The sequence below is a fragment of the Aulonocara stuartgranti genome (genome assembly GCF_965226115.1).
Source record: "Aulonocara stuartgranti genome assembly, chromosome: 14".
Taxonomy (NCBI): Eukaryota; Metazoa; Chordata; class Actinopteri; order Cichliformes; family Cichlidae; genus Aulonocara; species Aulonocara stuartgranti.
In genome coordinates this window covers 1,680,001-1,692,500 of record NC_138950.1, presented here as the reverse complement: position 1 = coordinate 1,692,500, position 12,500 = coordinate 1,680,001, and the positions used below count along the sequence as shown (strand labels likewise).

Here is a 12,500-nt window from a genome sequence, read left to right as displayed (position 1 = left end):
CTGTGTTAGAGGCGTGCCGGGTGATGTCTCGCTGACGTGTTTGAGGGAAACGTGGAGTAAAAGACAAAAGACACTTCTTCTGCTTCTTGAGCACATGTGTTAATGCTGAACAAGACTTTGTTCATGAAATAAGAGAAATGTGGAAACAATGTGCTTTAGTGCATACATGTCACAGTCTTTTCACCTCGACTGATAGCAGAAGCTAATATCAGGTTATGACTGTGAGTGAGTGATTACAGGCTCGGACAGGTTCAGTGAAAGTAAAGAGACGTCCTGAGTGTTTCTGTGGGCTGATCTGGGCTCAGTTACACGGCGGCTGTGACTCAGGAGGCAGAGTAACTAATCTGCTAACTGGAAGGTTGGTAGTTTGATTCCTGGCTGCTCCAGTCTCCATGCCAAAGCGTCCTTGGGCAAGATACCGAACCCCGAGGTGCTCTGTGATGTGTCGGTCAGGGTGCCAAAGTTCAATGGGAAACATCTTCCACCTGCAGGAGCTTCTGTCGCTTCAGCATGAAAGGATGAACTGGACTGGCGCTGGGTTGCAAAGTGGCTTGCAGATAAAGCAGCGTAACCTTAAAATATAACCGTTAATCAAGTCAAGAAGATGATCCTGGTATCAAATGTAGTGTTCCCCTTCATCATTCAACAGTCCCAAATTCAGCCCCTGCTGTGAACTCGGAGGGTGTTACTGTAAAATTTCTATTCCTCATCCTTATTTGGTCATCAGAAGCCCCACCCACCTGCTGCTTAAACCCTAATTTTTGAGGAGCAGCCAATCAGAAGAATGACAGATGAACTGAAGCCCAGTGTAAGCTAAAGAAGGATTATTTTGAACTGCGAGTCATGCAAAGCTGCTGTAATCCACAATAAGGTGGAAATGAACGGCTCTGTGATGCGTCTGAGCCGTGTGACTGTGGACCCGCCTCCTGCTCTGCAGTCAACCCGCCGACACACCGCCATCAGAGTTTTGATAAAAACACATTTCACTGCATTCAACTCTTTAGTCTTCGTCCTCGTCTCAGCGCGTTTCTGAGACGCCGCTCAGTCAGCTGCTGTTTATCACTGCGTTAAAGAGCCGGCGCTCCGAGGGAGGATGAAAACCAGACCTGTGTTTTCTTGGCCCCAACCCGCAGGGGAGAAGGAGGAAGAGGTGGAGGAGGGGAAGGCCCAGCTCGGTGTTTTGGGGGTCACGGGGTCCCCCGGGGTCAAGGTTAGGTTTGCTTATTTAGTGGGTTAAATTCCTGGGAAAGAAGGGAGGAGATAAAATGTGTTGATGAGCTGAGGTGTGAACATCCAGGAGAAACAGGCGGGAAAACGTCATCTGCAGAGGATGGACAGGAGCAGCAGCCAATCAGAGGACTTCCCATAGACGAGCGCCATAACACCGTGTGTGATCACTGGACTTATTTAACTCAGGCATCAGGACGCTCCCATTATCACTGCCAAAACATTAAACACAGCAAAAGGATATTCTGCTTTATTTTAATAGATTTTAATTAATAAATTGTCTAAATTAAAAGACAATGAAGCTGCGTCTCCATGTCGCTGACCTCGTGCTCTTCCTGCTGACGGTGAGGGGAAGCAGCTCGTCTGCTCCTCAGGTGCATGCCTCGTCGGGATTGGTGGAAACCCGTGGCCCGCCCAAGTCTGCGTCAGGCTGTGGGCTGCGTGTTTGTAAAGCAGGAAATGAAGACGAGCAGAAAGTTTAGCTTTAAAACTCAGTAAACCGGACCGTTGTTGAAAGGCTTCGCTGAGCGTGGACAGGACGTGTGCGTGTGTGCACGCCGTGACGAGCGCTGACAGCTCGGCGTGCTGCCGGTTTGTTCTCGGACTGACCTGACAGACCTGCCTTAAATGCTGCTTCGTGCACATAAACAAACGTGCGTGGATCAGCGTTGTGATCGTTTCCATTTCCTTTGCCGATATCTCTGTTTTTCCCCGACATGCTTGTCGTCCCACATTAAAGACATTTTTCCTTCTGTCTTTAATTATCAGCTCCGTCTCTCTGTTTACTCGCGTCGTCGTCCCGTCTCTGTGCTTCCTTCACTTTTATTGTGGCGTCTCTCTCTCTGTCTGCCTGCCGCTTTGCCTCTGACATCCCGGCTTTTCTGTGGTCACTCCATTCCCAGAATTCCCTCTTCCTTTCCCATAATCCCCGGCTAATGATGTCCGCCGGCCACAAAACGAGGCCTGACGCCAGAGCCGAGCGAGCGAGCGAGCGAAGGCAGCGAGGAAGAGGAGGTGGAGGAGGAAGCGTGTGTGTGTCGGTCCATACGCACGGATATGTGTGTGTGGGTTTGTGATAATGAGAGCCTCGATCGGAGCTCGTTAGCTGAGAATGCAGTAAGAGTTTGCAGCGTGACCTCATATAATCTCCTCCTATCTCCTCCTCGTCACGGCCGCTCGCTCGCAACACCACCACGCTCCTCGTTTTCCCAGAAATAATCAAAATCAGCTCGTTTCACTGTGAAACAGTGAAAGTGGTATTTCACAGTAATCCGTCAACGTACGTGAAACACGGACGATGCTTTTCATTATCAGGGCTCTGAGCGTTCGTGGGTTCGTCCTCAGTAACCGAAGCTTCTCACGTGGTTTGATCCGCAAACTCCAACCTGTGGATGCAGCTCGTCCTCCATGTTCTGCTGCTCAGACCTCCTCCAGCTCTTCTTCGGGAAAACTTCCAGAGGTCTCCTCTCCAGCTGGATGTGCCTGGAACACATCTGAAGCATCCCCGTCAGACGATGTGGCGGAGCTCCTCGCCGTCCCTTCAGACGAAGCTCATTTACTCACTTTAATCATCCAGAGATGAGCGTCAGACAAACCTGCACAAACGAAGGGTCCTCTGGTGTTACCAGATGGAGGCCTGCTCCAATATGGCAGAAAAAGATCATCATCAACTTAAATGTCTTGTTACAGGAAAGTAAAAATGAATGAAACAGCAGTTCAGATCAGTGAGAGGCAGCTGGAGGACGATGTCTCCTGTCTGATCTCAGCTCAGATGGATCCATGTTTATCATAAACTCATATGAGCTGTCGGCGTGTTTTGTTCACGCCGCCTCAGTCGTCCGACGTCACGTGAAATATGTCCAGCAGTAAAAGTCCCTCCAGTGAAATTCTCTGAGGCTCCGCTCGTTCCTGATGCATTGTTCAGAGAGCTGCACTTTTTCAGATAGTCATCAGACATTTGGCTCAAGTTTCTGCCTAGCAACAAACATCGGCCTCGCCAAATAAAAACAAAGCTTCTCAGAGACGTTTTCAGTCTCATGCAACAGTTTGTTTTACTGCTCGTGTTATTTTTAAACTGCGTGGTGGGGAAATAACCAGATTCAGCTGCGCCGAGGTCATCAAAGCTCCTCAGAACGCACGGTCAGGACGGAGACTTCGACTTCAACCTAAATCCACTTTTCTAGGGTAGCTTTGCATGATTCACAATTTGATTCACGTCGACCTGACTCACTGTCAGATGCTCTTGTGTTTCTTCGCTGTTGGCCGTGTTAGATTAAAACGCCTCGCTCTGTTCAGCGTCACAGCGAACAACAAGTTTCCTGTTTTGCAACAAATTCCTTCTTTCCCAAATTTTCCTCATAATTCATTTTGGTTTGGAGGCCGGCAGCTTTCAGGCACCCATGGGCCTGAAAACGTGCACGGCTGCACATAGATCTCAAACACACGGAGTCTGTTTCAGAGAGAGACCAAGTTAGAGCATCGGGACGTTAAACCCGACGAGAGAGAAAGAGAAGGTTTGTAAGCAACGCCGCGACCCCAGCGGGCGTCCGAACGCTCTCACTCGGCACGATAACCACCGTCAAAGCTTTATGATGAGTCCTCAAAAAGACGAGGCGAGCGTAACGCGCTGACGCTTTCTGCTGCCACTCAGTTGTTTCCAGCTTTGCTTCGTCCTGCACGAATGACCTTAAACGAGTGTTGATTAAAACCACAGACGGAGACTCTGAGCTCAGCAGCAAACGGCCAGCAGGTCAAAGGTTATTCCACAGAATCTGGATTGGTTTGGCATCACGCCGCTGTGGCTTAAGAAGTGCACAGTGTGGTTAAGATGGATGGAGAAAAGAGAGGACGAATTAAAACAAAGCGATAAAGAAGGTTGTTGTACTCGGCCGGGTGGAGGGACGAGGGTGGAGGGACGAGGGTGGTCAGGGGGAGAGTTTCCCTGAGTTGGTGTAGCATCATGCTAATCTCTCTCAGTCGCAGCGCTCGCTGTGACTACAGTATGATGGTTAGTTATTACAGCATCAGACCGTCTGTGCTCGCTCTGTGGACAGTTTGCAAGCTGCAGGTCCTTCATGCTCAGGATCACCCGGATGATGCGTTTAGGGAACCTCAGTGGTTCCGTGGTGGGGTGGTTAACACCTCTGCTTTACATGTGAGAGATCCTCCTATTCAAGACTGGGAGGAGAGACAAACCAGTGTAGTCCTGGTACTGGTCCCAACCTACAGGGTTATACCTGCTAATTATTGCTCAGTAACATCCAAATAAAGTCCTACACAGCACAACTGGGACTCCAGTTTGCAGAGATAAAGCCTAGGAGACAGCTAGCTACAGCCACCTGTGTCACGATCCACGTGTCAATCAAAGAGACCACGCCCCTTATAATGCAAACTTTATGCTTTAGTACAATTTAAACAGGTGGGTTATTAAAACAGGTAAAACAGTTTGTGTATCAGGCTGTTTGTTTCTGCTGGAACGTTTTAACATGGGAGTCTATGGGACTGACTCACTGCTGCCTCTGCTGGACGTCAGAGAAACTGCAGGTTTTGGGACGTCATTTAAGAGGTTTATGGGGACTAAAGGTTCCCAGTGTGGATGAAGCTGATGCACCGACATCATCATTAATACACAGAACAAGTCCCTGTTGGAAGATTAGCCTGACCTTTGACCTCTGTGTTTGTGTCCTCAGTGATCTGCTGGAGGATTTAGAGAGAAGCCCTCACGCTGCAGCCATCGCAGAGTGCTTCGTAGAGAGGGTGAGTACACAGCGTGTGTGTGTGTGTGCGTGTGTTCTGTTTTATGCTCTCTCACCTCTGTGGTGTCAAAGCTCTTTGATTCCTTTCAGCGCACGAACCAAATATGAGTGTAAAAGCTTTTTTCTTTTAGCGTTAATAATAGTAATGAACCCAGGCCTCGAAAGGGGGAGGAGCTTATTCGGGACAGAGAATGCACTGAGGCCCAGTTTGAGATAAAGAAGGATTATATTGAAGTGTGAGTGATGCAAAGCTGCTCTGTGAGAGGTCAGGGGTCAGAATAAGAGCTGAGGATGAGCAGTAGGAGTCCGTTCAGGATTGTAGATTAGATTAGGAGAGCAGGAAGTCTCCACAGTAATCTGTCCCTTCCCTCTGGGTCCTCTTTGTTCATCAGCAGGGGGCTGTGCTGCATTCAGGGTTAAACTCTTCTGCAGGACCTTTGAGCACCTTCAGTTGAGTTTAGAAACAGCGTCTGGTCCTCGGGAGGCTTGTTGTTCATTCAGACTGGGCTGAACTGAACTTCCTGTTTAACCGTGGACATTAGATTAAACCGTTAGAGTTATTTTAGGACCCGAGCAGGAGACACAGTGTGGGTTTCTCTCTGCAACCTCCTGACGGGCTGACAGGAAGTGGACTGAAAGGGGACGTGAAGGACAGCTCGCCCAGTTTACAGGGATGAGTGTGGTTCACACTTCAGCGGCACATCTACGGTCATACCTGCTGGATGGGACGAAGACCTCTGACCTCTGACCTCTATGAGGTGGACCTGTGGCTGAGTTCAGGCAGCCAGACCGAATGTATAAAACTGCAAACAGCTGGGCCAAACAGCTGGGGTGGGAGTGGGAGGGTCTCAGATTCATGCAGACATTTTTAACTGCAGGAAAAGCAAAGGTGAGCGCCCCCCGCAGGGAAGCTGCAGGCTTATGGCTGCTGGTTCAACGCCAGCTGCTCTGACATCAGCTGTTCTCTGTTTCAGAGTGAAGCCTTCGACATCTACACTCTCTACTGCATGAACTACCCCAAGTAAGTACACACGCACACACACACGCACACACACACACACACACGCACGCACGCACGCACGCGCACGCACGCACACGCACGCACGCACACGCACGCACGCACGCACACACGCACACACGCACGCACACACTCACACACGCACACACACACGCACTCACACACGCACACACACACACACACGCACACACACGCACACACACACACGCACACACACGCACACACACACACGCACACACACGCACACACACACACACGCACACACACACTCAGCTTCCTGTTAGGAGTGGATTCCCAGACTCTGAGCTGGATCCCGGCTCAGGTGGAGATCTGGATCCTTTGTCCTGCTTCCAGGACAGTCGACTGAAGCACTTTGACTTTAGAAAGTTTCTCTACAACTTTTTGAGTAACAGATCACATGACCTCCTTTGTGGCGACAACAATAAAGACAAAGGAGGAAGTATAAACAGGAAGTCCTGCTCACTGTCCAGCCTCAGGCTGATATAATTACTGACACAAAGCTTTTCCTTTTCAAGTTTGATCGACATCAGTGGGAAACATTTTTCTGTGGCCTGTTCCTGATGAACAGACCGCTGTCGAGTTCACTCTGACGCTGATTTATGACCAGAGTAAATGCGAGCGTTGGGGTCCGCTCCATGGACGACAGCCTGAGCTGCGTCCTCGTCTTCCCGTGCTGACGTCTTTCTCCTTTACCTGGAGCCTAAAACCAAAGTCTGTGCCGCTGTCTGAGGCGGTCCTCACAGGGAGTTTGGCTTCAGCCTTTCACATCTTTGAGTCTCTTTGTGTTGTCACAAAACCGACATGTTGCTTCTGATTCTGATTCAAATAAATTTCAACACTGGAATGAAAACACTCACGCAACATTTTTTACTCTCAACTTCAAAATGCAGATGTGTTTGATGAAGATGAATGGACGGCGAGTGCTTAATAATCTCATTTCCATTGTGGTTCTCTGAAAACAAAAGAAGTTATGATGGCAGATGTTGGAGGCACAACTCCAGCTGTTGCTTCAGACGTGCTGCTGGGCTTCTGTTACAGGCTGAAAGCTCCACCTGTCCTCCCAGCAAAAAGCTGGTGATGAGCTCAATCAACATTACAGTAACACTTCATAAGACGACCCACAAATAAGGCACAAGTACCCTGTACTTAGGTGAAATTTCATGTAACAATGAAATAACCTAAAATTAAATGATGGAATTTTAGGTGCTGGGTTATTTCATGGAAAATTTCTGGAAAAGCAAACAATATTTCCCCATCTTACATCTTATGTTCCTGCAAAATGCACGTAAGTTCTGGGTACTCGCGCCTCCTCTCCCCCTCATGGAGGAAAAATACTTTTATGTGTGAAGCTCTGGTTAAGCTGCGTGAAGCCACTGAAACAACCAGCGAGGAACAAACTGTGACTAACAAATCATCTCTTTCTGTAACTCAAAATCTGTTGGAGCTGCAGAAGTTTGGAGAACATTTGGAGACCAACACAGCCGAAAAATATCACCAAAAGCTGGACTTTAAGTTAAAGGGGAATAAAAACTCACAGGTGTTACACCCGTAACACGCCCAACACTCAGGGCCGATAACTGCTGAGGAGATCCATGTCTGATGTGTGGATAGATCTAAGATCGATCTGCAGGGAGAAAATCGGTGCCAAAAGTTAGAATAAAAGCAACTCTGTGCTTTAGTGTTTCACTGTTCCAACACAAAGTAACACAATCAATGTGAAACACTGTCTCCTACAACATCACGAGTTAGAAAACAGACCTGTTTTATGCCTCTGTGACACCTTAGAAAAGCTCCTGTTTTAACATTTCTTTAGATCCACAAGAGCTGAATTACACAATTATACCAGCAGGTTGCTTGGCAACCACCTAGCAACAGCACAAGTACAACAAGCACAGGCATGACGTTGTGATAGTTTCATATATTTACTGTTTGTCTCTTCTCCTGCAAACACGTCTGCTCATCTTTGGTTTCTTCTTCCTGAGCTTTCAGTCGTCTGTTAGCGTTAGCCTAGCCTGCAGAGCGTTATTCAGGCAGTGTTAATGTAACTGGGAAACTCTGCACGCTCATCACAAATGAAGCAGATCACAAGACCGTGCGGTTGTAACTTGAGCAGAGAGGCTGATGTTAATGTGGTGAAAAATCCACAGATCCAGCTTCAAACAAAGCACGCGCCCACGTTAACCAGCTGCACGTGACGGTCTCTGCCACAGCGTGCAGAGCTCTGCGTGGTACGATGCTCTGAAGAAAAGTCACATTTATTTTGGTTTTTGCCGTTAATGAAGTAAGAAGTAACACGAACGCAGAGATCTGAGAGCTGCGTGTGAGTGATAGATGTGAACGAGAGGCACAGAGCGCAGCGTTACCCTGTTTCACTGCACGTGTCTGCGTCCGCGGCTGCTTCGTCTCTTTATTCTCTGCAGAGTCAAACAGAGTCACTGTTGATCTCACGCAGGTCTTCTCTCCACCGTCTGACCGACTGCGCTCGGCCTGCCTGGATCTCTGCCCGGCCTCCATCTGTCTGCATATTGATGCACTTAAATCACTGCATACATGCGCAGTAAAAGCTTCATCGGCACCCATATGTGCCTCCCCGTGTGTTTAAACCCTTCGGCACGTACCGAGTCTGCCGGGGTGGAAGGCGACCCCTCCTTCACCTCGCTCGCTCGCTCTATCTGCCTGTCGCCTCCTTAAAGCTCCATTAAACACCAATAAAAATAAGTAGGTCAAATGCTTTCAGACCACCAAACCCAGAAACTCTGTCTCTGTCAGCGCGTCTCCAGCTTTTCGAGCTGCATCGCTGCCTTCTCTGCTGGACCCTTCCTGGCCTCTCAACTGCTGATTTTTTCAGCTGCTGCGTGTTAGGATGCTCACGGGTGCCAAATGTACTTTTTCCCAGCCTGAAACACAGGAATCTTTCAGCAAACCCGACACATGAAAACTTTGTGTGTTTGTTACTGCACATAGACAGGAAATAATGTGAAACACTGACAGATCACTGAACAGCATGTTTGCATGCAAGGATGAAACCATAACACATGTCAGGTGATCATGTTCCTAAAAAGGGTTCGTGAGAAGATATTTAAGTCTGATGTGGATGGCGAGAGTGTGCCGGCCACCGTCAGTCAGCAGACGTGAGAATAAAGAGCCAGTGAACCTCAGGGCTCAGATGAAGGGGTGGATGTGAGCCCAACCCCAGCTGTAAAGAGGTTAAAAGTAATCAGAGTAAGTCTGAGCTGATCAGGGTTTATTGTGGCTGAGGGTGCTGGAGGCAGCGCTGCATGCTGTGGTTGCTGCTGAAGGTCCGTGAAGGCACCAGGACGTCAGTTCTTCAGCTGTGAATCAGCCCCTCCGCTGTTTCATCCCTGCAAGCCTCAGCTTCTCAGATATGCTCGAAACCAGTTTTCACTCATGTGGTCACCTCGCTGTGTCCCACAGGAGTCTCCAAGTCACCTGCGTGTGCTGCAGCCATCAGCACAGGGGTCGTGGTTTAAAGATCTGGAACCAAACTTTCTGCTGCTTTAAATCTTTCGGTTTTGGGTCAAAACTTTTGTCTTACTAGCCAGAATCAGCCCTGTGGAATATTTTAGCTCCGAGCGTTCAGCAAACTCGCAGTAATGCGATCACCAGAGGAGCAGACTTTCGGTCTCTGTCAGCCCCTGCTCTGCATTTTTCCACAGTGATCCGCTGGGTCAGATTTGGAGGGAAATGTGCTGGATTGCAGGTTTCTGAACTCTGCTGTCGTCCCGCTGGGAACACGAGACGAGAGGCTTTGTTTGCCCGGGGATCCTGCACAAAAATGAAAACGCACCAAACAACAGATCGGCTCCAGGAACGCAGCTTCTCTGCCATCGAAAACCATCAGCAACAAAACCGAAGGAGATATTTGTCTTTATAATATCACAACACTGTGCGTGTATCATGAAACTGGCTGCCAGCAGAATGATTTGAACAGATGTGGATGTAATCTCAGTAGGTAGCTCCATGGGGAGAACAGAGACAGATGCTGAGGTAATTTATGCCGCTAAACTCCACTTGGATGCAAGCACAGTTTGTAATGCTGTAAATTGATGAGCTGTAGAGCCAGCGGGCTTTGGAGGCTGGCAGGGGGTCTCCTGATTAAAGCCAACTTTTAACAGAGCAGAGAAATGTTCCAGGAATGATCAGACTCAACACACATGAAAGCGAAAGTACGTCTGGGAAACAGAGCAGGTTACTGGGTTTATGTCCCAGCCTTCATCTCCGCCCCGTCACAGCACGGCAGGACTGTCCAGGTTAACCGCCGGACTTTAAACATGGTTCTGTGTTGAAATCTCGGGATAGCTGGGGTCTTTCTGCCCCGGTGCTGCCTGCTGACTGACTGCTGCACTTCCGAACTCGGTAGTCGGAGCAGATAGTTGGGAAAAGTAGAGTGCGGCATATCTGTGGAAAACTCATCTGGACAAATAATCAGGCGTTTTATCCCAATGCAAACAAAGCTTACAGGTAGACGCACGGGTGGGACTATTTAAGAGGTTAATAGTGTTTTGATTGGCTGTGCAGATTGCAGGTTGGTGTTTTGTTACCTCTGATTGGTGGAGATGACTTCGGGCTCGGGGGAGCGGCTGCGATTATCTGCAGTCTGTGAAACTGACTGCTTTCCTCTGCTCCGAGCATCCGTACAACACGAGGTGAAGCACAGCGACCCTGGAGACTCTGTGGAAGTTTGGGCTGAAGGAAGTCCTCGGTGTGTTCCAGTGGATGAGTTCATGGGAATCTTGCCAAACGCAGTTTCTAGGCATGTCTCTGGTGCACATTTTTCATATCTGCCATCTGCTTTAAATTCTCCATGCAGAGCTGAGTGTTTATCTGAGGCTGAAGTCGGCTTCCTTCAGTCCGAGATGACACATTACAGCTTCATTTCTTGTCTACAGAAAATTTGCGACTTAAATTTTGCTGTTCATTCTGTGACATTTTATATGAACCTAACATTTGTCACTGTTGTCATCCCAGCGGCTGCAGGTTTCATTATAGCACAACTGTGAACAGTGACTCTTCTTTAAGCCTTTTATTGCTGTAAAGTTTACACATGCTTTACATTAATATACCACACCATTTAAAACCTCCATGGCAACAAACAATGCTGTTTTGCTTGCATGTCTCAGTTATGTATAAGCTCAGAAACTCTGCAGGTGACTGTTGAGATGTGGCGTAGCTGACACCGAACTCCAATTCGTGCTCATCCAGGTACGGAAATCCCAAAAGGTCGGTTCTGTTCATCTGGATGTTTCGTCATCATCAGGTGACGTCTTCAGTCTCAGCTGACTGCAGGTTTCAACCTTATAAACAGGACATTTGCACAATGACTGAAACCAGCAGCACCGAAGGAACAATGGGCTGTAGCTGCAGCTGAGACTGAAGAAGTCACACGGATGGATGGATGGATGGATGGATGGATGGATGGATGGATGGATGGATGGATGGATGAGTGGATGGATGGATGGATGGATGAATGATGGATGGATGGATGAATGGATGGATGGATGGATGGATGGATGAATGATGGATGGATGGATGGATGGATGGATGGATGGGAGGATGGATGGGAGGATGGATGGATGGATGGATGGATGGATGGATGGGAGGATGGATAGATGGATGGATGGATGGATTGATGGATGGGAGGATGGATGGGAGGATGGATGGATGAATGGATAGATGGATGAATGAATGGATGGATGGATGAATGGATGGATGGATGGGAGGATGGATGGATGGATGGATGGATGGGAGGATGGATGGGAGGATGGATAGATGGATAGATGGATGGATGGGAGGATGGATGGGAGGATGGATGGATGGATGGATGGATGGATGGATGGATGGATGGATGGGAGGATGGATGGGAGGATGGATGGGAGGATGGATAGATGGATGGGAGGATGGATGGGAGGATGGATGGATGGATAGATAGATGGATGGATGGAATAATGGATGGACAGATATATGATAGGCTGTCCAAACCCTTACAGTGGTACATTAGCCTTTCAGTGTGGTTGGACAGGCACATTTCTGTGACACAAGCCCAATGGCCTCACCTGGTTTGTGCACCAAACCAGTGCCTTAAAATCAATGAGCACCTTTTTAGGAGCAACACACTGATCCTGTGCTGGGCCTCGCTCTGTCCCAAAAACATGGGACCACAGCCTGAAGCTGTTCTGCTGATGTTCACTGGAGAATAAGTCATCGTCCACAGAACCAGTCTGACTTTTATTTGAGACATTAGACGTTTTCTGTTGAAAGGAGCCGGGTGGTAAACTCTGGTGATAAATGTTTGCACTCTGCCTGTTGGCGCTGTAGGGTCCAAAATGTGGCAATCGGGGTATTTGGGTCGATCCATCCATGATCCGGCTGAGCAGGACAGAGCTTTATCAGACCCGGCTCCATGCTTCCAGTCCTTGATGTCCGGGTTTGGTAAGTCTGTTCAGGCTGCGGCCTCGGTG

General features: G+C 48.6%; 1 protein-coding gene across 1 annotated transcript in view; it reads left to right on the top strand.

The window, feature by feature from the left end:
- plekhg2 (pleckstrin homology domain containing, family G (with RhoGef domain) member 2) overlaps positions 1-12,500 on the top strand; it is a 92,386-nt gene that overhangs the window by 38,789 nt on the left and 41,097 nt on the right. Inside the window, exons 5-6 of the mRNA XM_082501621.1 lie at positions 4,917-4,983; positions 5,957-6,003. Of these exons, the coding sequence (XP_082357747.1) occupies positions 4,917-4,983; positions 5,957-6,003 (114 nt within the window). The remainder of the gene's footprint in view (positions 1-4,916; positions 4,984-5,956; positions 6,004-12,500) is intronic.